Source organism: Xenopus laevis, chromosome 4S (assembly GCF_017654675.1).
Source record: "Xenopus laevis strain J_2021 chromosome 4S, Xenopus_laevis_v10.1, whole genome shotgun sequence".
In the NCBI taxonomy this organism is placed as follows: domain Eukaryota; kingdom Metazoa; phylum Chordata; class Amphibia; order Anura; family Pipidae; genus Xenopus; species Xenopus laevis.
This window is the reverse complement of record NC_054378.1, coordinates 93,494,529-93,518,927: the sequence shown is the minus strand read 5'-3', so window position 1 is coordinate 93,518,927 and position 24,399 is coordinate 93,494,529. Positions and strand designations below refer to the sequence as shown.

Genomic DNA, 24,399 nt, shown 5'->3' with positions numbered 1-24,399 from the left:
TATAAACAGACATTGCAAACAAGTATAATTCAAATAGTTTTAGACACTCAGGGGCAGATTGATCAAATCTCACCACAGAAAAACTCACTTGGTTTCTATTTATTCTATTCATTCCTATTGGATTTTGTGAAGTGTATTCATCAGTGTGTGTAAGTTAAGCATTCACCATTTGATAAATACGCCTATTAAAATCCCATAGGAATCAAAAAAAATTCAACACAATATTCAGTACTTTTCAGGGACTTAAGCAGTGCAGGGATCCCCAACCTTTTGAACCCATGAGCAGCATTCAGAAGTAAAAGGAGTTGGGGAGCAACACTAACATAAAAAAAGTTATTGGGGTGCCAAATAAGTGCTGTGATTGGCCATTTTGCAGCCCCTATGTGGATTGTCAACCTACATTGAGGCTATTTTTGGCATTAAACCTTGATTTTATGCAACCAGAACTTGCCTCCAAGTCAGGAATTTAAAAATAAGCACCTGCTCTAAGGCCACTGAGAGCAACATCCAAGGGGTTGGAGAGCAACATGTTGCTCACGAGCTACTGGTTGGGGATCACTGCAGTAGGGTGTAAAACTTTACCAGTGCAGGCAAACTATATACAAAATAAATTTGATTTGATTGCTCAGATCAAAAAATTCCTGCCTCAAGGCACATGGAGAAGTAGTAACACCAGTGTCTCTAATAACACTAAACTGCTGTCCTGTTTAAAGTGGTACAGAAAAACATTTTTCTGTAATAGCTTTATGAACATGTCAGTTTATCACTAGGACTGTGCCATTAGTATAATTTAAAATTCTCCCAAAACTACCTCCTGCCCCCCCTGCCAATTTGTGCCACTTCTACAGAAGAGGCAGGCCTCCCTGTGCTCACAGTAGGCTACCAGTGGTATAATCTTTCCATGATACTGTGAACAGTACTCCAGCAAATGGAAGATCACACAACAGCCAATGTTGTCTCTAATTCCTTTTTGGCTATGTGCACAAAAATAAATATTTTTTGCTCACATTTTAAACGTGTGTGCATTTTTTAAAAGGTGTATGCGGGTCAGAATAGATGCAAGATTTGTGCGCACCACAATTAGTTGTGTGCACCACAATTAGTTGTGTGCACAAAATTTGTGTGTGCTCACACAGCTTAGAGGGAAAATTAACTGCAGCCAGCCCAGCATCCAACGCTCCATGCTCCTGCAACTTTAGCTTGGTCAGTGTGTTGGGGTAAGTGCGGCTGGATTTGGGGTGGCTTTGGAGCACTTTTTAATTGAACAGTGCAGTCATCTACCTCTAGTAATCTTGACACATTTCTTATCAGTATGGCCACTATATACTATCATTTGGAAAAAATTTGCTTATTCCCCCCCCCCCACTCACCTCCAGATATGGGCATAGTTTTACTTTCTGCCCTCCAGTTTTGAGCGGATGTCTTTAGCACACACCCCAAAGGTGGTGATGTGCCTGTTCACAGATGTTCTCTCTCATCCCCCCCCCAGTAGTTAGACCACTGATGAAAAGGAGTTTGTATGGTCTCAACATGCTTGTGTGGGCTTCCTCCAGATAATCCCACAATCCACAAACATACAGAAAGTTGATGTGGTACCTGATAAGAGACAGGAACCATTGGGACAAACAATGACAAACTGATGTCTAATTCTATAAAGTGTGTAAAGAGTGTATCCCATAGGACAAGATAAAGAAGGATCAAAAATCCTTTACTTGAATGACTGCTGCTTGGAGTGCATGTGGTGGATTTAACACAGAGAATAAAATAAATAAGGAGGCTTAGCTGTGTAAAAAGGTACTTTGAACTTAAAAAATGAAATACATTGATTCTGCATTGGTGGAGCCATGCTGTCATGCAAGGGGCTAATCCACCAATGCAGACTTTATATGAGAACCCATTAGTATCTATAGTGGGGGATTCATCAGAAACAATTATGCCATCAAAACCATTTCTGCTGGGGGAGTGTTAGAGAGAGGAGTGCTATCCTTCAAGTCTTGTTTACTATTTGAAGTCTTTTTAAACAAAATAAAGGTATTATAAAACCCATATTACACAATTTATAGTGGGAATGGCTCAACATGGAAGCATGTCACTAACATTTTAATAACACTGCATCAAAAGCTATAAATTGAATTTCAAATGAATATTCACATACTGCAAATTTGATAATATTAAAAAATAAAAAAAGAAATCGCTTGCTTTCTTCATCCCAAGCAAAGTTTGTGCACCTGACCTGCATTCACTAAAAATAATAACTTTTTCAGTTGCTCTCTATTTGTTTTTGATTAAGATAAAATTTAAATGTTCTCTCTGGAGTTTCAATCACCTCAGTAATCCAAACAGACTGTGAACTGTTTGCTATGTTACAATTTGCTATGTTATATTGATACATCTGTACAACAGTAGCATTTATTCTATTAACAGCTGCCTTTAATGTAACTCTGGGATTCTGCTCATCAGGGACAAAGAATAAGAAATGTATCGACTAAAGTTTCAATTTAGAGCAGTTTACAATCTATACAAGATGCTTCACGGAAACACTTAGGGCAGGCATGTCCAAAGTGAGGCCCGGGGGCCAATTGTAACCCGTTTTCAAATTTACACCAGTCCTCAGCCTCTGTCATGAAATGAATAATAATGCGGCCCTCCAGTACAGTGCAATCAGGAATCACGTAGCCCTAGCAGTAATATTTGGGCACATTAGATAAATGATCTGCCACTTGGTCTATACTGCTGCCTGTGTGCTGAAGGTATTAGTAATAACTAACGACATGATTCCTTGTTTAAATGAGTTAAATGATGTTAATCGTTCAAAGAATGTCAGGCTGAATGGTCGGCCCCCACACATTTTCACCTCACTAAATCTGGCCCTCGTTGCAAAAAGTTTGGACACCCCTGATTTAGGGCTTAACTCCACGGAACGATGCAGAACGATTTGTCGCACATCGACTAAATGCATGTGATGTTCCGAATCTAATGGGACTGATCGAGAAATCTCAGGTAAAAACGACATGCATCTGGCACGAATTCAGACTGCAAATGATTGCATTGTTCACACCTGTAATCCCCCCTGCATTATTCACAACTGTAACACCTCTATTGTCCACACCCCTAAAATCCTGATAGGTTTCTCCGTCCCCTGCTGTTCCAGGATTTTACACATATTTTTTGCAGTCCCTAGGAAAATTATATTATACTTAAAAAACATGGCTTGGCAAAGTTGTGTATACTACATGGCTGCATAGAAATCAGCGCAGTCTGCAGCACATATACAATTATGGATTAGCCAAGCATTATGTGGATGTTATACATATTTAGTGTCATATTAACGTGCCAACAGCTCATGCATACATGGCAACATTCTCCTCTAAGAAACATGTATTTAGCAGGCTACACTGAAATATATATAGCCCAACATTAAGCATTTCATAAACGTGCCTTATTATGTTTAAAATTACAATAGTGTGTCCTTACATTTTTCATTGATATGGCATAAAGTTAATATAAAATAAACCTGCTTAGAAGCATAAAATGACTTTGATTACATCCAACAGTGAAAGATTTCATTACACCCATTAAATGTTTATAAAAATCTTCTGTTTTTTAAATGCAGACTGATCCACAGGTAGGGGGAGTCGAAGGCAGCGGCAAAAGTGAATCATGAGAGAATTAAAAAATAAATATATATGTGTGTGTGTTAAATAAACATGTGTTGAGAATAACCAGCTGCTATTTATTTCAACAACTTTATTAGTGCTCACGCAGCACGTTTCCACCCAGGAAATGTACAGTTGGTAAGCAATTAGAGAGAGATGTAAAGTCCAAAGTAGCAAAATGGTACATGATGTAAAGCTGATTTGTTACACAAAATGTACTACTATCCCCCACTCCTTCCAGCAGATGAAACCTGGAGGCAAGGAAACCTTGTGGCCAGAGACAGTTATTTAAAGTATATGGACATAAAATCTATAAGCATGAGCTCAGTGATGGTGCCAAATTGTTACTTTATTTTTTGTAAACTGGCCTAGTATACATCACATTTCAGGTCAAGCCAGCAATTCATTACTAAAGTAGTAATGAAAATTTATATATACTTTAAGGCTTCTAACATTCTGTCAAAATTGCAATTTATTGCCAGAGCAAAATACCTCTTGGTGATTGTTCGGATAAGAATGGTTGTTGTGTCCCTTCCTATAAAAATGAGCTCAAGACATGCACATTTCAGCCCTCTGTCTCTGCTTACACTCACTTACCCTCGGTTTTCTCATGCACAGCCCACCTCCTCCTCCTCTTTGCCTGGGGGCAGGTACACATGCAATGCTTAATAAAGGGGTGCAGGTACTGGTGCACATATTTCTGGGCATACAGGCATAGGAGGGGCTGCTGTGAGCGAGTTATAGAATCTATTGCTACAGTAACTGGTGGTAACTGGTGGTAACTGGTGCAGCAGCTTTAGTATGAACCAGTAAGTAGAGCCACTGACCAAAACTTGTATATGTAAAAGTACATGAAGATCTAGCCCTGAATGAGGTTGCCAGTTATGACGATGCCTTAAATTCACTTTATTCCAACAGGTTGTGTTGAGCCCCAAATTTGTTTTTTATCCTAGAAGTATGTTCCTGTACCACGTCCAAGGTACATGGCATAAGGATTATAAAGAGAAATAGATGGAATCTGACCAGGAGAAGTGCAATACTTTGCTGTGCCTTGCGATTGACATTTATTTACACAGCACAAATATATACTGCAGAACATCATTCACATCAATCTCTTTCTACAATCTAAGGTCTCAATCAGACTCACACACAAACTATGTGCAGTTTTATCAAAAGTCATTTAACCTCCATGTTTTTGGAGTGTAGGAGAAATTCCATGCAGACACAGAAGAAAATTCAAACTCCTTGCAGACTGCACTGCCTGGAATCTAAAATGTATTGGCACAGTTAGAGTACACCATTTAGCCTATCATGCCATCCATATAAAATATATGATGAATTCATTTAGAATGTATACAGTAGAACCCCCATTTTACATCCCCTGATTTTAAGTTTCCCCTCATTTTAGATTGTTGTTTTGTGGTCCCACCTATATATTATGCATAATACATTTCCCTGATTTTACATTTTCCTGGATTTTACATCATTTTTGTCTGGTCCCCATAAAACCTAAAATGGGGGGGTTCTACTGTATTTATTTATTAGCTTCAGGAATAGGCAACTACGATCTATTCTAAATTTTACTTATCTTATGACATACATATAATAACTGTTATCAAACATACATATGCACACATCTCATCTGCATGCTCTAGCAAATAACAGGTATGCATAGCATATATACCATTCTTCTTGAGGCCCTATTCACATAAGTTTGTGCTCATTTTAAAAGCACTAAGTGGAATCAGATCAGAGTGTCAAAACGCAAAAAAAGCATTATAGTCAGATGGGGGGTCTGAAAAGGTGTTCTGTTATAGCTTTCATCCAAAAATACAAGCTGATCATACAGTTTGTTTTGTGTTCCCATTTTTCTGAATTATGTTGTACCAAGCTTTCAGATGTGCATAAGAAAACAAGGTTATACGCAGTATATACAGAGAAAATTATGAAAGTAATCATAATGCTAACTTTTTGATGCCATATAAAGATGGGCTTTTTTCAAACCATAAAATAGGACAATATAGAAATCAACAGAAAGTGGCCCAAACAACTCCACATAAGCAAGAAAGATGACTAGGAATATTTTAATTCATCCAGGTCATGGTATATCTAATATAAGTAATTCTAAAGCAAGAAAGTTGAAGATACCAAAAACAAAATGTATGACCCCCCATTCTATAAAACCTGCAAGGTTTAATATAAAACAATACGCTGTGTTAAGACATTATAAAAACACACAGATTTATATATAAAGACCGCCTGTTTAGCATGCTGAGCCATCAACAGGTATTCACAAAAAAAACTCCAGACAACCTGCTTAACAGCTCCCCATTGTTAGTAAAGATCTAAAGCCTCGTGCTGCAGATATGATTGTGGCCACCTAAAAGTAACAACAAATCATTTATAAACAGGCTTTCAAATTTACTTTCAATCCATAAATCGACAGCTTTTCAAAGGTTTTCTTAACCAAAAGCAGCTTTTATATCTGTATAAAAAGGCGATACAATAAAACGAGCAAAAATACTGAAAAAGTCTATTCAACATATTTGCATTGGAGAAGGAATTCTGGGTAGAAAGACACATTTTCATTAAGATGGTAGTCTAATTGCGGTCTCTGTTGAACACAGTCATCTTGCTGGATTGGGAATATCAATGTTTTTCTTAGCAAGTAGACCCAACAAAACAAATTTATTCTCTGTGGTTTAGCCCAAACTGCTCATATTAGCCATGCACATTGTAATGTTTCATGTTGCAGTTACCTGTTATTGTGCACACGCATGATACCAGGGTCTCAAAGTCTCTCATTGGCTTGTTGGATAGTCATCAGCTAACCAATTAATGACAGGTGCCTCACTAACGCTAAAATCTGTTGTAAACCGTTTGATGTGAATAATACTGAACAAGCACGTCACTAAGATTCAGGCTGTCCCACTGTACAATGATCTCATCAGATTGTAGTCCAAATCAACCTGTTATCAGCAGCAGCTTTAAATCCACAAAAGGTTGCAGTCAGTGGAAATCAGAAGAGCAGGCCTATGTATTACTACAAATGAAAGACACATGTTGTCAGAACTTGTTTCTCTTTAAAATTAACAACCATGCTTATTTTGTGGGATATTTTGTGGGATTAACGCTTGTTTCAAGCTACACAATGTATAATAAGACAAAAAAAATTCCCATGCTTTCAGAATGGGTCAGTGATGCAACACTATGATCTACAGAAATAGCTATAACATTCCTATACAAGAACAGCTTAAACAGTATGTGCATGTTTTATGCTATTTAACAATATAGAATACAATTTGATGCCTAATTGCTCTAGTCTGTTGATAATCCCGACATGTGTATAAAAGACTTAATGCACATAAAGAGTGGAATTTAAAGGGTTAATGGAAACCTTCAGCAGAACTCTCCATGTGATGCAGAAGGCAGTACACCAAACAAAAAGCCACACATTTGGTCCTCCATACTATATTAAACATATATTAATATACAAATTTTCAATACTCAACAAAACAAGCACACGCCTTAAAATACTATGTATATAAATACAAACTGTGCATATATAGTTATCAGTTGTATCAATTGTTAAGTGCCTTTGACTTTAGCATTACTCAACTGACCATAAAGAACACTGAGCTTACTATAAAATCAAAGTCTTGTTTTAGTTTATAGTATTAGTATAACTGCAAGACAGACATATAAATATTAGTTAAGCCCCTAGAAGGAGGTGCTAAAAACAGAATCAATGCATCATCAAGACAGCTTGGCTTTAGCCACTCCCCCCTGCCCTATAACCATGAGCTCTCAATGGACATTTGCATATATGTTCTGCAGCTTTAAATTACTCAACCTTCAACTGGCAAAAAAACAAATTTATTTAGTTACAAAATAGCTCTTGCTTACCTGTTTAGCAGTTGAACAGCCAGGGTCCTCTTTGAGAAACACTGCCAAGAGCAATTAAATACACTTTTAATATCACTATATCATTGCGCTTTTACATTAAGCACAATTTTCTAACAAGCAGCATTTTACTGTCTGGTAATTAAGACTGGAAAGGCTTCTAGAAAGAACTGCAGGGAGAAGGCACTTTGGAAAATTCTTTACAGGAATCCAACTTCAGCTACAGTACAGAGTAAAAAAAAAACCCAAAACCTAAGGCTTCAGCTAAAGTAACAGTGTACTTACTAGCATCTGAACTCTTTGTACTGATTTCTGTGCTTGCCAACTGGAGTACTGCAGCAACTGTGTGCAGCAAGACACATCCCACATTGCAAAGCAGCACCAAAAGGCAAAACCAATCAACTACTGATAAAATCACAACAGGATTACACAGCAGTAGGTACAGACCTAGGCTAAGTGCTGCTCAGGCAGACTAGCAAAGTAATTCTTAAATTAAGGACAAAACTGCAAATGAAGTAAACATAAGCATTTATGGCTTTTCCAAGCAACATGAAAAAAAAAAAAATTAACAGCAATCATTTGCCAAGCTACAGCCAGGCTGCAGTTACAGCAATCTGGCGCCAAAGAACATTTACATAAGCAAATTCAGGGTTTTAGGAGGAGCTGCATTAGACGAATATTGCCTGAAATGCTTTTGTTGTCAAGCAGCAGCTGGTTCTTAGTGCATATGGTCTATCTACTGCAACACAGTCAGCCCTGTAACAAATTCACACATCAGCATTGCTAGAACAGTAAAGGTCTCCCAAAGTGAAACTGTAAATGCAGTAACCAAACATAGGCAATGATCATTAAGATTTCACCTGACATCATAAACTGAATTACTATGAAACAAAGTTTGCATTTATAGCCTAAACATAATATTAATTACTGCAGAAACCAGCATATATTAATTTATTATGTTCTTATGAACATGATATGAAGATGATGATCGAAGGATCACACATATGATTCCTATGATTTCTGGGTAGGAAAGAAGAACATTACATCAGTGATTATTATGCTTAATGAAGGATTTTTGCTGTGGAGAGTTTCATAAACTACATGTAAGTGTAGGACTACACGGACGATTTCGGCGCGATCCGACAAAACGTCTGCGACAAAGTGCATTAGACGGAAATAAGATAAGTGAATGCATTGTCGGATGAAGTCACAGCATTGGTCCGACGCGACTGTCAGATGCAGACACTGCATCTGCATCTGACAGTCGTGTCGCATTAATGCTGCAACTTCCAAAAATACATTCACTTACCTTATTTCCGTAGCATGTGGTTTGCTGCAGCGCATCGGATTGTGGTGAAAACGTCTTATTTAAGCCTTATTTAACAAGAGGCAAATAATAAGCCTCAATATAGGTAATTGTAAGTTACTATAACAAAAGTGTCTAAAAATAGTCTCTGTTAAAGAATAGGATTCTGTAGTTGAGTTATTGAATAGGTCTTTATTTAGAATAAGAACTTTATTGTGTTCACTTGCAGTAGAGAGAATTGCTGCGGCAAAACGAAGTTCACCATAACTAGTAAACGAATTGAGCCTGCAGCAAGCATACAGAAAAAGCCACAGCTGTGTGTTTAGGAGAACTATGATGCCTGTGACTACAACTAATATCTACAAGCTATTTACTAAATAAAACCATTATCAACAATATTCTACTCTTCAGTTTTAATCAACGTTTACACTGTCAATCAAGAATAGTTTTCCAGTCTAGGATAGTTCACAGCAATCGGTTAGTTCCTATAGTTTTTGTAAAGTGGTAAATGTAACTACAAGAAACCCCTCAGCACTAGGCTCTCTTCAGATCTATTGCAGCTGCGCTCTATTCATTACGACTGGGACTCGAGTTCTGCCAACAGCTCTTTTGTGCCTTATGAGGTGAGTCATCGGAAAAACACAGCTCCACCTCCTGCATTCCTTTTACCCTTCCCCCTATGTTTTTCAGTACAGCAAGCTCTTAAAAACACCCTTGCACTGCTGCTCTTGCATCAGCACTAGCTGCATCCTGAGGAGTGAGCTTGCATATGCAAAACTGCAGCTATTATCAACACAAGGCTGGAGTTTCAAGGTCACATTAATGACAACAGCTGACAAATAGAGTGTTAAGTAAAGCAGAGAATGTAAACCAGTGGAATAGCTCATATGGTTTCCTTACCAGAGATCATGGCCAGTCTGCTTGCTTCAGCCTTCAGAGCTGTACAATGCCCCTCCCACAGCTCTCAATGTTCTGAACTCATTACAGAAAGCAGAGCTCACTTTTCCTCCCCAGTGCCCACGTGTCCAGCAATAGGTAAAATGTGGTAACTTTTTGGTAAACAGTATATATGTGAATCTCATTATTAACACGCATTCATAAAGCACCAACATATTATGCAGCACTGTACAATAGATGGGTTCATACAGATTGCATGCAAATATTGATAGATACAAGAAGTAAAAAAAATTGTATAGGTTGGAAGAAATGTTTATAATGTTGGATAAAAGATGTCCAAAAAATATTTAATATCATATATTATTCACGCACATATACTGTACATACAGACCACAGAACACTGGTACTGCAAATTCTATGATTATTAGTTAAACATCTGTGGTGCTTTTTTTGCATGCTAAAAATCAACCAGACTGTGCAAGTACGGACACTTTTTGTCTAATCTCACCAACGGCTCATAATTAAAAGTGACAGTTATTTTCAAAAAAGGTTAATTAAATCAAGTATTTTGTAGATCAGAAGTAAGCCAGTGAGTGGCAAGGGGAAACCAGGAATGTACCAAATCCAAAATGTGGCTAATTCCAAGTGCTTTTTGCACGATTCGAGTCCTAAGCATTCAGCGGAACCAAATTTTTATAATTTGAAGCTCTAGAAAATTGAAAAGGGGACAATTCTTTCACAGTTGATGCAATATGTTTTCTCTTCAATTTCAGTATGTAAATCACTGTTCCCATTTAAATGAATCTTTTTTTTGGGGGGGGGAGGGTGGATCTAGTATTAGTCCGAATCCACAAATTGCAGATTAGTTGCATCCCTAGAAAAATAAAACCTTGACTTTGATCATTTGACACTAAAAAAATGCAGCGAGTTTATAGGCAAGTCAACAGTTAGCTATGTAAGGTAACCAGTGATAAGTATTTTCATTACAACTACAAATGACTGAATACATTGTACAATAAATTTTTTTAGTGAATTTGTTTTATCAGCTGGTTTGCAACACTGTTTGCAAGCAAGTGCCGTTTGAGGAATGCAGGGAATGGAAACATGCAGACAGATAAATGCTGCTTTGAAAAGCAATTATGTTTGCAAATTACATTAAACCATACCAAAAAATAGTTAACATATACTGGAAAGTTGTTTAGCATTTCACTACACAAAAAAACCCCAAAATAAAACACTGTCTTGGGTGGTGGACCCTTATAAGTACAGACGCAAAAGGGATCATCAATAAGAAAGTAATTTACTAAACTATATCGGTCATTTTGCGGTTTTCCTATGCACAAATTATTGTATCATCCTGATCTCATATCACACTGTATTGAAACATTGACAGCAGTTTAAAGTAAACCCCTTATTAAAAAAAACCCTAACCCCTACCATACAAGGACCCCCCCCCCCTCCAGCCTAGGTGCTACCCAGGGCAAATGCCACTAACTTTTTAAATACCCCTCGGTGCAGATTCACGGCATAGGAATTCACGGCAGCCATCTTCTTCTTCGGTCTTCTTCTGGCACTTCAGCAATTTCCATGACTTTCGGTGCATGCGCAGTGGACAAAAACCCTAAGGCTGCTCCAACTGCGCATGCGCCGACACAGAACTTACTTCTTGATGAAGACCGAAGAGAAGAAAATGGCTTTTGCAGTTTTCACTGGGGAATCTGCTCAGTGTAGCGCTACACAGGCTGATGCTCCGACTGTCAGTGGGGCTACAGGATAGGACTACTGACAACGGATCAGCATGCATACAAAACACAGGGGGGGGGGGGGGAAAGCAGACATTCAACTGCATGTGCCCCTGTCCTTAAAGATAATTTTTTAACACACAGATATACCCGATTCCACAGATTAAGATGAATCCATGATCTTTTCACAAGGAATGAGTTCCCCCATTCCCCACCCTCCTTACACTCATTGTAATGCAACCCCCTCCATTACCTTGTTCCACTGTGATTTGGTGGGTTTCGGGAATTAAGTCTCTCTGCTTTCCAAAGTGGGTAGTACACATCAGAGATTTCAAGTCCCAGAAACCTTTCAAGTCCCAGAATCCGTAACAATGTCAAGGAGGGGAGTATCATGGTTTCTTTTCAATCTGTGGAACCAGGCATGTGTGTTTATAAAAATAAATGCAACTTATTTTTGAAAGCTAAGATAGTGATTATGCGCCTTACTTTTATGTGCCCATCTGAATTAGGGGGGGAGGTTCATTTTCCCTTTTATAGACTAAAAGATAGAAGCAAAGCTATAGCTATTTATTGGTCACATGACATCTTTAAACCATGAAAAGTTTTGGTGCAACTCACCACCACCACTTACATTTTAACATCCATGATACCCTTCACAGGAAAATATTGTATTTGTCAGGAAGGCAAGGAAATGAAAAGTGAATACCTCAGCAACTCCACCAAAATATCCCTGCTTGGGTGCTGGTTCCTTATCGCTGAGCCCGTCTTTAATATTGCATAGGTTATGTCACTATATCCATGATATTTTGCATTCTGTGGCTCACCTCTGCAAAATACCCACTATCAGTAACATAAGTCCCCTCCTGAATTTTTATGCACTTGTTACATGTAAATATATGAAATCATCATGGAGGTCCAGACTGTTTTAAATCAAACTGCTGCTAGACTCATTTATCTGAACGCTCCACATCAGCTGCTCTCATATGCATATCCCCTCTTCACTGACTCAATCTCTTGAATCAAATTCAAATTACTAACTCTCACATTCAAGGCCCTTAACAATAAAGCCCATCTATCTCTGCTCTGATCTCAAAATATACACACAACTTACTTTCTACTTCTGGCAGTCAGTTCTCTTCTCCTTTCATCACTTCATCCCATTCTCAACTGCAAGACTTTTCTCTTGAACTTTCTGCCTCGATCAGACTCTCCCCTCCCTTGTTTAGGGAAGCATATTCATTGTATATTGATTTATCAGACATCAACTTTTCACAAATTACCAATTGGTTTCATATTCCTTATGTTTAAAAACATACCTTAACTCTTTAGAGTGTAAGCACTTATGAGTAGGAGCCTCTGACCGTACTTTTTACTCTGTAACCATTGTTTGTTAAATTACAGTTAGACTTTCCATTTTAAATGATTGGAAAGCACTACATAACTTGTTATGCTATGCAATGAATAAATAATGATGAGGAGCTTAGGTCTGATTAGAAAGAAAAGTAGATACTCTTAGACCCAATTTTTCTTTATTATTCTCCATCATAAATTTAGAAACCATGCATCAGGGCAGTAAATATAACATGTTTCTTCTTAGTTACTACAGATTTATTTTGTATTTCTTTTTGTAGTTAAACAAACATTATAGAACATGCTTTTTTAATGATAAATTCTCTAAAGACTAAATGGATTGCAAGAAAAGCCCCCCCCCACTTTACTTCCCTGACATCGAGCAGCTTTGTTTGTTTCCCTATAAAGCAGCTGGCGACTGTTTAGAGATTTGTATCCACAGACTGCATGCAGTCTGCATATTCTGAATATTAATCAGTCTTGCTGTATCGGCTTCTATGACAGATATTTGACTTGTGCGGCTTTGATAATGTATGATGATCCCTAAGCTTAACTTCCCAACTGAAGCCCAGACCACACTGAGCATGTGCATGGTCTTGCAAAGATGTTTAACAAAGTTACAAGATTAATTAGGCCCCCTGCAGCCAACTTTGAAAACATAAATCATTTGTTTAATTAGGCTTCTGCTGAAGTAAGTTCATGTTTAGTATACAAAATACAGCATTTCTAGCATTATTCTATTTTAGACTTTAGTTCCCCTTTAAGCAACAAAAGGAGAACTAAACCCTTAAGATTTTTATGGCTAGAAATATAATTTTCTATACTGAACGTAATGCACCAGTCTAAAAGTTCAGCATCTCTTTAGCTGTAATGATTCAGACCTTCAAGTTTTACATAGGGTTTCCCCATCTTGAATTTTGTTGGGAATGCCAGCGGCACTGCATATGTTCAGTCTTGTCTGTGCAGCTGTTGAAAGTTAAGTTTAGGGGTTGTAACAAATCAAGCAGAAAATGAGGGTCACCTCTCATAAGCTGATGCTACATGAATGGTTATTAAATTCTGATGTTAACTGCACTAGTTTTGGATCTGCCATGCAATGAGAATCTGAATTACTAATTAGACTTGTATTGTAAATGTTATTTAGCCTTTAAACTGTATATTGCGAGTCAGTCCCTGAGCTCAGATTAACCGACAGCAGCAACGAGCATGTTCTGTGAATCAGCAAAAAAAATGAACAAATCTTCACTACAAAAGGGCTGTGGTTGTGTTGGGCTGGTAAAGAACCCTAAAACATAATGCACAGCATTTCTACCCCACTTTTTCGTTAAGCTTTGGTTCACCTTTAAGGCCCGATACTAAAATGGCTGAACCACCACAAAAAAGGATTTGTGATATTGGATCCTGGAGTGGGTACTGACAGTTTCCTTTGTATCCTTTTTTGCAGGGTTTTATGGTTTAGGCCTGAAATATCTACATCGATTTGTCTGATGGCTGTTAATCAATAGCTTATAAATATGTCACTTAAAAAGAATTTTCATATTCTGTGTTACTAGTTTTTTAACAAAGTTTCTAAGCATCACACCTACTAGTAAAATTAGATGGCGGAGAGGATGTCTCTCGTCTTTCCCAGAAATAAAGAACAGAGACATTAGTAAAACTTATCTGTATCTTATACTAAAGATGTGCATCAGATGTCAGATATATGACAAGAAAAACAGGGTTGTCCGGCACTCAGAGGAATCCACAGGGCCAAAAGCTTTAGTTAAAATTAGTTGCATCTCCATGAGCCCTACGAGTTTCGTACCCACAGGGGTACTTAATCACGGGCTATGATCTCACCCACAGGAAATGAGCATTTATACACAAAACAACCAATCAAAAACATTTGAAAATAAAAAAAAAATAGAGAGAGAGAGAGAGAAAGAAAGAGAGAGAGAGAGAGAGAGAGAGAGAGAGAGAGAGAGAGAGAGAGAGAGAGAGAGAGAGAGGGGGGGGGAGAGAGAGAGAGGGGGAGAGAGAGAGAGGGGGAGAGAGAGAGGGGGAGAGAGAGAGAGAGAGAAAAGCAGTTCTTAAAAGGACAGTATTCCATACATGTCTTAAAAGAACAGCATCAAAATCTACAAAACCAGTAAACATACTGTATATCATACATATAATTAAAATGAACAAAGTATTAACATAAATAGTTACAAGAAGAATGCACAAAGTATGTAAAAAATGTAAACATATTATATTTATTAATAATAACATGAGACATCAAATTCTGAATTCATGCCTAAAGGTATCCTTGTTTTTAGGTTGAAAATCCAAAAGACTTCTCTTTTGGAAAGTATTTCAGACAAATCGCCTCCTCTGTCAAGATTAACTCTTTCAATGCCTTGTATGCTGAAACAACCAAGGTTGCCAGAGCTGCATGAATGAAAATGTTTTGAGACATTGGTGTCTTTATGTATATTAATGTCAGATAGGTGTTCTCGGATTCTCTTATTCAGTTAGCGTGAGGTTTGTCCTATATATTGGCTTTTACATTTCAAACATGTAATCAGATAAACCAGGTTTTTGGTGTTACAATTGATATACTGTCCACTATACACGAAACGCGTAGGGCTCATGGAGATGCAAGTATATTTTTAACTTTGATTAATAAAGTAATTTTTTTAACTAATACTTTTGGCCCTGTGGATTCCGGACAGTGCCCGACAGCCCTGTTTTTCTTGTCGTATATCCAGGTTCAGGGAGGGAGTTCCCCAGGATTGGACAAGTTTGGATTCCTACTGGATATTGGACAATGGGGTCCTGGGGGTGGAGCTTCTTTGGTGTATTTATATCTATTTCACATGTTTGGCTGTATCACCTGACGAAGGGGGAATTGCCCCCGAAACGTTGTGTTGACTTAATAAACACGTAAGGGGCTAGTCCCCTACTTGAATTGCACCTGTGTGCCGGTACCTGTTTTCTTCGTTCCTGCTGGTGCACCTGGACCACATCATCTACCCGGTGAGCTGTTTACATTAAGTTATGGAGCACCCTTTTTCAATCAGTCAGGTGCCACTAGCCTTAGTTTTTAAAATTGTCCTTTTGATAAGAGTAATGTTATGGCCCTTTTGGCAATCTCATTTATGATCTCTATTTAGTCTGAGCCACCTTCTCCTCACATTTAGAGCAATGGCTGCGTTTTTGTTTCAGGTACTTTGTAGAAGTGATAAAACACCCACTACTCCATTTCAATTGATTGGACTATGGTACACAGGATAATTTGATTGCCACTATTTGCCATTGACCACTTGATACAACTGAAAAGAGAAATTGGATGCAGGCATGGAAGGTTATTATTATTGCCATGTTTTTCTCCCAGAGAGAACATAACTTCTAACTGCACTTGTAGCAGGAAAATCAGAAAGTATTTATTTACAACAGTATTGGCTTTCACGGCCCTTATACAGATCAGCTGTAACTTATGCCTTCATTTCTCATGCAGCTCAGTAATTACGCTTCTTGGCTGATTTTCCAGACTATTCACTTTCCCGTCCAAGCTGTTCCTCTTGAGGTCAAGTGTAGAGACAGGGAAAAAAAATATAGTCAAAGCATAAGTTTATCTCAAGGAAGGAAATCAAGTCAGTCATGACAGGTGTATTAAATATGCTGGGGCACCAGAAGATTAAATGACTTATCCACCGTCAAAAGGAGCTGCCTCAAAGAACTGAACCAGGGTCTTCAGCAGGAGATCCCACATCAAATGCGGATAACCTATCCTCTTAGCCAACAACTCCACCTCAAGAATGATCTTCCATAAACAAAGGTCTCGTATTGTTAGTTTCACTATTTTCAGTGCACCATTTTCAGTGCACTTTTCTAAGCAGCTTTGGAAGGGCAAATTTAATATAATTTCAATTTTGTCTCCGTGTCATAAACTTTTAAATCGGCACAGCAAAAACCAACCTACAGTAAATGAGAATGTTAGAATGTTCACATTTCAGGTGTTTAAATACCCAACAGCTTATTCAACACATAAAATTGTGTAAAATACCTATATCATCAAAAACTCTGTATGCCAAACTTGCCATGGACATTGATGTGGTTTTGCAAACCGCTTTTCAGCAATAACCAAAAAATCTGAAACTAGGCTTCAGCTCACAAGATTTTTTTTTTTTTTTAATATTGTATGTTATAAAAACGATTTTTATTGTAAGATGACAGTGACCCAAAACATCACAAGGACTTGGGGGTACCCTGTTCTAGCTAGTGGCACTGCATAGTATTAGTAGGTTCACATCTGCATTTTCAACACAGGCAAAGGAAAGTAAATATGCTGTAATATGTTTCTGTAAGTCCATTGACAATCAGAAATGCATACTTTCGTGTTTCCACACAGTTATCTGCTCAGTGTAGCTCCACACAGGCCACTTGAGTAATATATTTACATTTATTAAAATATACAAGTTGTCACAGTGCTTCTTCTGCCAATAAATGATCATTCAGGGAACCTAAATAATTTCCTGTCAGGTGATCAGTGAAAAAAAGTATTTTACACATCAACGTTTGTCTCCGTAAATATATTTCTAAAAACAAATGAGTCCATAAATTAAGTTATGTGTAGTAAAGTAGAATGACACAGGGAATACATATTGAACACATGAAAAAAAAAAATGAGGTGTAAAAAAGCATGGAAAGCCAAGAAACCTGCTGAAATATGTCTGAAAGCAATCCTGTGAAAATTAATATCAGCTGGTTTAGTCCTAATTGATGGCCTTTTAAAAAAACAACTTTCTCATTATCAAGGTATCACACAAAAAGCATATCATGATGGATAAATGCATGTGCTCTCTCATTCTTATTGTTGCAGAAACATATTTACTGAGAAAAATGTTGACATGTTCAGTATTTGTTTTCCCTGCTGTACTTGACCATTTCATAAGATACTTGAATAGGGAGGGCCCTTATAATACGAGTTATCAGTTAGTTAAGTATTCATTCTAAAGGTAGATTCCTTTGAGAATCAATAAATATGGCAGAATGTTTGATTAATTTAATATTTCAAGTAAGCTGCTCTGGTGTAAGAGCATCACATCATTATTCAGAAAGAAAATACACTCATATGTTACTGTAACAATCTTTGCATTTGAAGTTAAAATGTTATCAACAGGTGGTCTACATCCGCCAGTCTTCAGTAAAATGCACTGAACGCACCAGAAGATGTTATTTTCCAATTCAGATTAACAGTTAATTTGTCCACAGACTGTATGATCTATTCACCACAACAAATAAATTTGTATTGACATACCTGTTATTTGTATCCTAGTGTTACTGCTGGAGTAAAACTTCTCAATTTTAACATCCAAATTTGATCATTTCAGGAAACTATAATTCAGGTAAATCGCCTGAATTTTTGTCACAAAACAAGGAAGTAAAAAATGTTTTCCCCTTCACACCCCTAATTTGCATATGCAAATTAGGATTCTGATCGGTATTCTGCCAAATCTTTTACGAAGGATTCAGGGGTTCGGCCGAATCCAAAATGGTGGATTCGGTGCATCACTATTTGAAACAAAAATTATTTGCTGGAAGGAATCAAGAGCTGCTAAATGCATACTCTGGTTACAATACTTCCGTGATCCACAACCAGTAGCTCGCGAGCAACATGTTGCTCTCCAGTCCCTTGGATGTTGCTCCCAGTGGCCTCAAAGCAGGAGCTGATTTTTGAATTCCAGTCTTGGAGGCAAGTTTTGGTTGCATAAAAAACAGGTGTAATGCCAAACAGAGCCTTAATGTAGGTTGACAATCTACATAGGGGCTACCAAATAGCCAACCCCTTTTTCTTCTGACTGTTGCTCACAGGTTCAAAAGGTTGGGGATCCCTGCACTACTTCATTAGATAAAGACCACATTATTTATTTTACAGCAAAGGTGGCAATCCTAATAAGAGGGCTTACCTACACATGTTATAAATAGTGTTACTGTTAGATTCTGTAGTGAGTGAGACAGATCAGATAGATCTAATTTTGCCCTGTTTAGTTCCCCCGAGCCCTCCTGTCAGTTTGATCATGGTTAACCAGAAAACAGCAACAAGCATAACAAAACAAAGCTCATTGGGCATCACTTCCGCCTTGTAGCGCTAGAGTCCTTAGTTCGATTCTAGCCATGTCCCTACCTAAATGCATGTGCTCCTCAGATATTCCAAAAAAAATAAAGGAAATGCTCATGCTTTGTGATAAAACTGACTCTATCATTAGTTTATTAGATTCAACTGTAAGCTCCCATGGGGCAAGGACTGATGTGAATGATTTATAATGTCCATAAAGCTCTGGGTAAATGCTTCAGTGCTTTATAAAGAACAGATGAGGGCGTGTGGCCTAAGATTACCGTTAGCATGGCCTTCAACAGTGACATGTATTTCAACCATTGATAAAAAAAACATTTGTAATTTAACATTCCTTTAATTACATTTTATTGATTTTGTTGAAACAACACCATGTGTGTGACAGAAGCATAGATATGCCATGCGGGACTATTAAGCACCAATATTAAACTAAAAATGGTGGCTTCTGCACTACTTTTAATTTTTCTAATGGCTACGTAACATTTTGTACACAAAAACTTGTCCAAAGGGCCATACATATATTTTCAACATTTAGTGCTTATTTTTAAAGTATATACTAAGTAAATACTGAAACATCCAAAAGAAAATAGAATAAAAACATTTGTCTTAAAGAGTAACTAACATGTAATAAGTGAAGCTTTATACAGATCTATCTAATCTCTCTAGTCAGCAAAATTTAAGTCATCTGTCACCTAACTTCCCTTTAAAGCTGCTTAACAAGATAAAAATATAAGAAAATGGCGCCTGTAAATAAAAAAAACTGTGCATGTAGCACTGACTAATTCAGACAAAGACCAAGTCACATGTTAACCAGATTTAAGCACCTCCCACCTGTTGTGAAAGGGAGGGGGCGCTACAATATCGTTCTCCTTGCTAGACAGCCCGGGCGCCATTTTAGGGACTGTCAAAAAGACGGAACAGATTACCGAGTGGTAATATCGCGACATAACGCATCTGCAACTGACAGAAGGCTGCTAAGGATACCTTTGTGTGAGAAGTATCGTCGCACGGCTGCTCAGAGATTTATCCGGAGACTGATTCTGGCTCCCTTGCGAGTTGCGCCCTTCCTCAGCCGCTCCGCCGTTTGCCCTCTTCCCTAGGCGCTTCTCGCTCCGACATTCAAACCCAAACACCGTTAGCTCCGCCCACTTTCCTCCCTTTACATCGCGTGTCAGCCGTTATGCAAATTAGCAGTTTTTTATTGTCGAGTCTTGTTGGCTCCTCCCTAGACTAGATTTTTATGTGTTTGGGCGAATGAGGGGTTATGCTTCTTGACAGAAAAAATGCGAGGGATATTCAAATTACGGATGTACGACTGCGTTGAGGGGTTTCAAGGTGGGTGGCCACGCCCAGTCCGTTGGCAGTTGGCAGTAAGATTTGAACAGAATAGTTGCAGTGGAGCTAAACTGCCAGCTGATGCCATAACACAATGTCTTACACACACAAGGAACAGCTAATCTGTTTGCATGTTTAGAGCACTGTTTGTAAACAACAACTAAATGGAATATAGATTCAAAAATACAAGTTATATTTGAAATTAGGCGGTCAGTGGCGAGACCAGAGGAGATCACTACCCTGAGTGTACACACTATGTGGGTGGGTAACTTATAAACAGGTAAAATGTACTAAAACTACAGTGTACAGTTATAGTGTTAATGCTAAATTATTATTGATTCATACATGTTCTCTCCTTTATAAATATGCTCCTTTGTAGCAGAGGAGGCTGCCATGCAGGACTATACAGCCAGGTTGTTTAGCTCGTCATCGTTTAAAGCAATTTTTTTGACATGTATAAAATGAAAGCTTTTATTATTCTAAACAAGGGCGTGGTTGACAATAAATAGTTAATCAGCAGTTGTCAGAGTGACGGGATTAAATTTAAAAAAAAATATATATATATATATATATATATATATATTTATATTTATTATCTCATTGGCATTTTATCTGGCTCTCGGCACATGAAACAAACCACCAGCTTTTGATCTGTATTTATGTTATATGCACACACAAAATACATAACTCTTAGGGTAAGGACACACTGGACGATTTGTCGCCAGCGTTTTTAAAAAGCAAATCGCGGCGACATATCGCTCGTTTGTCTCTGAACAAAACCAAATGAAATACGCCAGCTCCTGTGCCCACAGCGCGTTTGTGAATCGCCTGTAGCTCCAAAACGCACTGAGACCCTTTTCCGAGCGATTTATCAGAAAGAGCATGTACTTAGAAAAGCACTGAAATCTCCTAGACACGCACACACATACAGATAAGTAGCAGCAATTGTATTCAAATTACAATGCGAACGCAATGACGCAAGAACGCAAGCACGTAAAGACGCCAGGTTACAGCGGGAAGCACAAACCGTTTCCGGTTTGGGTGGAGCACATACCGCACAGAGTAATGGGATACAAATCGCTCTGTGCCAATAGTCGCTGTGAATCGTCTGTTCAAAAAAGACGATCGTCTTGTCGCCGCGATTTACTTTTTAAAAACGTTGGCGACAAATCGTCCAATGTGTCCTTACCCTTAGAGGCACATTTATCAAGGGTCGAATTTCGAATTCATGTGAGTTTTTTTTTTTTAAAGATCCCATAAATTAGACGAGTCGAAATGTATTAATAAAATTAATTATTTTAAACTCGAACAAATTTAAATGACCCGAAAACTCTAATCGAATTGGATTCTAATTATAAAAACTCAATTAGAATTTAAAAAACTTGGAAATAAACTCGAATGTCAGGAAGGCTACAAACATCACCAACTTGATCCCTGGACCTCTCCCATTGACTTATACAGTAATTCGTCAGGTTTTAGGTGGGGAAAAGTCGAATTTGAGTTCTTAAAGGACCAGAGTATGATAAATCTCGAAATTCAAATTAAAACTCGAGTTTGAATAATTCACAATTCGAATTTGAGAGTTTTGACCAAAAAAAGGTCTCTTAATAAATCTGCCCCTTAAACTGCACTGACAATATCTAAAACAATCTCTAAGTGACATAAAAATGCACTCCAAAAAGACATAAAATTGTCAGGCAAATATAATTTCTATATAATACACAAAAGCCATGAATATCCTGTAAATTATATCCTTATAAACGGTGAGTTCTGATGTCATCAGTTATAAAAGGTGAGTTCTGATGTCATTTCTGTCACACGACTCATTGAAACTTGTGTATTATAATAAATAAAGTACCCCCAGTTGTAAAATATGAGGATATTAGAACTTACCTCGGAGTTCCATGACCTGTATAAAAACACTCGGCCTTCGGCCTCGTGTTTTTATATGGTCATGAAACTCCTCGGTAACTTATAATATCCCTATATTTTACAAAAGGGGGTACTTTATTCACTATATAATACACAAGAGCCATGAATATCCTGTAAATTATATCCTTATAAACGGCTCTTAGTGATGTCATTTTTGTCACATGACTCACTCAAACTTGTGTATTATAATAAATAAAGAACCCCTTATTGGAAAATATGTGGATATTAGAAGTAACCTCGTAAAGGCCTTGTGATTTTATATGGTCATGGAATTCCTCAGTAATTTATAATATTCTTATTTTTTACAATAGGGTGTATAAACATTTTCCACTATTAAAACAATTTGTGAGAACTGGAGATTAATCAAGGTCTTTGCTGACTTTCAGAAACTCAGAGAGTGATGTGTTATCTGCTATTTTTTAACCCTAAAGGTACACAAAGCAGTTAGTAATGCAATGCAGCTCTGCGTTTCATTTTTATTGCATTCAGTGTTGAACTCTGCACCCATGGGAACAGAGATCAACAACAATGCAGTTAAAATTAATCCACTGGGAAACATGATCAGTAAACTCTAGTGTTGCTGTACAGTTGCGTAAATGCATTTAAAAACTAGTATCTTGTGCGACGGTCCCTAAGCTCAGTAAGTGACAGCTGCACAGAACATGTGCAATGAATCAGCAGAAAAGATGATGGGGAGCTGCAGTGATATGTTTAGGGGCACAGAATTTTCCTGCTAAAGGGATGTGGTTACCCTACTTCTTTAGTTAAGATTTAGTTCTTCTTTAAAGGGATACTATCATGGGAAAACATGTTTTTTTCAAAATGCATCAGTTAATAGTGCTGCTCCAGCAGAATTCTGCACTGAAATCTGTTTCTCAATAAAGCAAACCTGTTTTTTATATTTAATTTTGAAATCTGACATGGAGCTAGACATATTGTCAGTTTCCCAGCTTTCCCCAGTCAGTTGTGCTCTGATAAACTTCAGTCACTTTTTACTGCAAGTTGGAGTGATATCAACCCCTCCCTCCCCCCCCCCCCCAGCAGCCAAACAACAGAACAAGGGAAGGTAACACAGGATAACAGCTGCCTGGTAGATTTAAGAACGACACTCGGTGCAAAATATTGGATTTGATTGACTACTGGTTGCCCGTATGTGGACTTACAACCCACAGGAGGCTGTGTTAGGCAGTACACATGATTTTTATTCAATTAAAGTCAGAAATTCAAAAAGAAACAGCTGTGTTCAGGCCACTGGGAGCAACATCCAAGGGGTTGGAGAACAACATGTTGCTCACGAGCCACTGGTTGGGGATCACTGCTCTTTTGTAATGGGGTGGCCTCTTGTGCTTTTTTTAGGAGAAAAAATATGCCCCACTATGTGTCTTTAGGGTAATGTACTTGTAAAGATTAATAATGTCCTCCTGCAAGCATCCTTTTTCCAGAGGAAACAACCTCAACCATTACAGTTTACCCTCATAATTTAAATCCTGCCTCCCCTTTACCTCTTTGGTTTACCTGCACTCTTTCTAGCTCATTACTATCTTTTTTGGAGTCCACTGCTTACTCAAATTGAGGCCTTACCAGACACCTATATTTATATTTTCATCTCTTGAATTAATGCCCTTTTTATGCAAATATATCGACAGAACTGTATTAATGACCACAGGTTGTCTACATAATTATTACAGGTAATCATGGAGAGGCAGATTAAATTAATCTTCTAGGGGAAAACCAATAATGGGGGTGAAACCACACAATTTACTTGAAGAGTTTTTTTAGGAGTATCTTGGATAAACTTACTATACCTTAGTTATTGTAACAAGCGTACCTGGTGGTCTAGTGGGGGGACCGCCTGTTCCCTAGGGAGCGTGCAGGGCGCTTCTGCAGAATTTAAAGGCGCACTGGCGTGATGACGCCAGCGTGCAATGGCGCAAAATTTGAATCATATAAATAGCTCATTTGGGCTTCCAGACTTTTGCCAGTGATAGGTTTAATCCTGTGGTGTTTGAGCTTTGAGCTATTTGTTTTCTGATCCTGATTGATTCCTGTTGTGACTTCTGCCTGGCTATTCAACTATCCTGATTTCTTAAACCTGACCCTTGCCTGTTATCTGACTTCAATCCTGCTAAATCCCCTCTGATTGATCAACGGTTTTGACCCTTGCCTGGCTGACTTTGTTTG

At 37.9% G+C, this 24,399-nt stretch overlaps 1 protein-coding gene across 5 annotated transcripts in view; it reads right to left on the bottom strand.

Moving 5' to 3' along the window:
* atf7ip.S (activating transcription factor 7 interacting protein S homeolog) overlaps positions 1-24,399 on the bottom strand; it is a 71,246-nt gene that overhangs the window by 35,139 nt on the left and 11,708 nt on the right. For 2 of the 5 annotated variants that reach the window (XM_041561577.1, XM_018261120.2), the window contains exons 1-2: positions 7,845-7,943; positions 7,563-7,603 (exon numbers count right to left, since the gene is read on the bottom strand). The exons of 1 other annotated variant lie outside the window; for it this stretch is intronic. In XM_041561577.1, the coding sequence (XP_041417511.1) occupies positions 7,563-7,603; positions 7,845-7,928 (125 nt within the window). In that variant the 5' untranslated portion in view covers positions 7,929-7,943. 2 more of the 5 variants (XM_041561579.1, XM_041561580.1) reach the window with 2 other exon arrangements.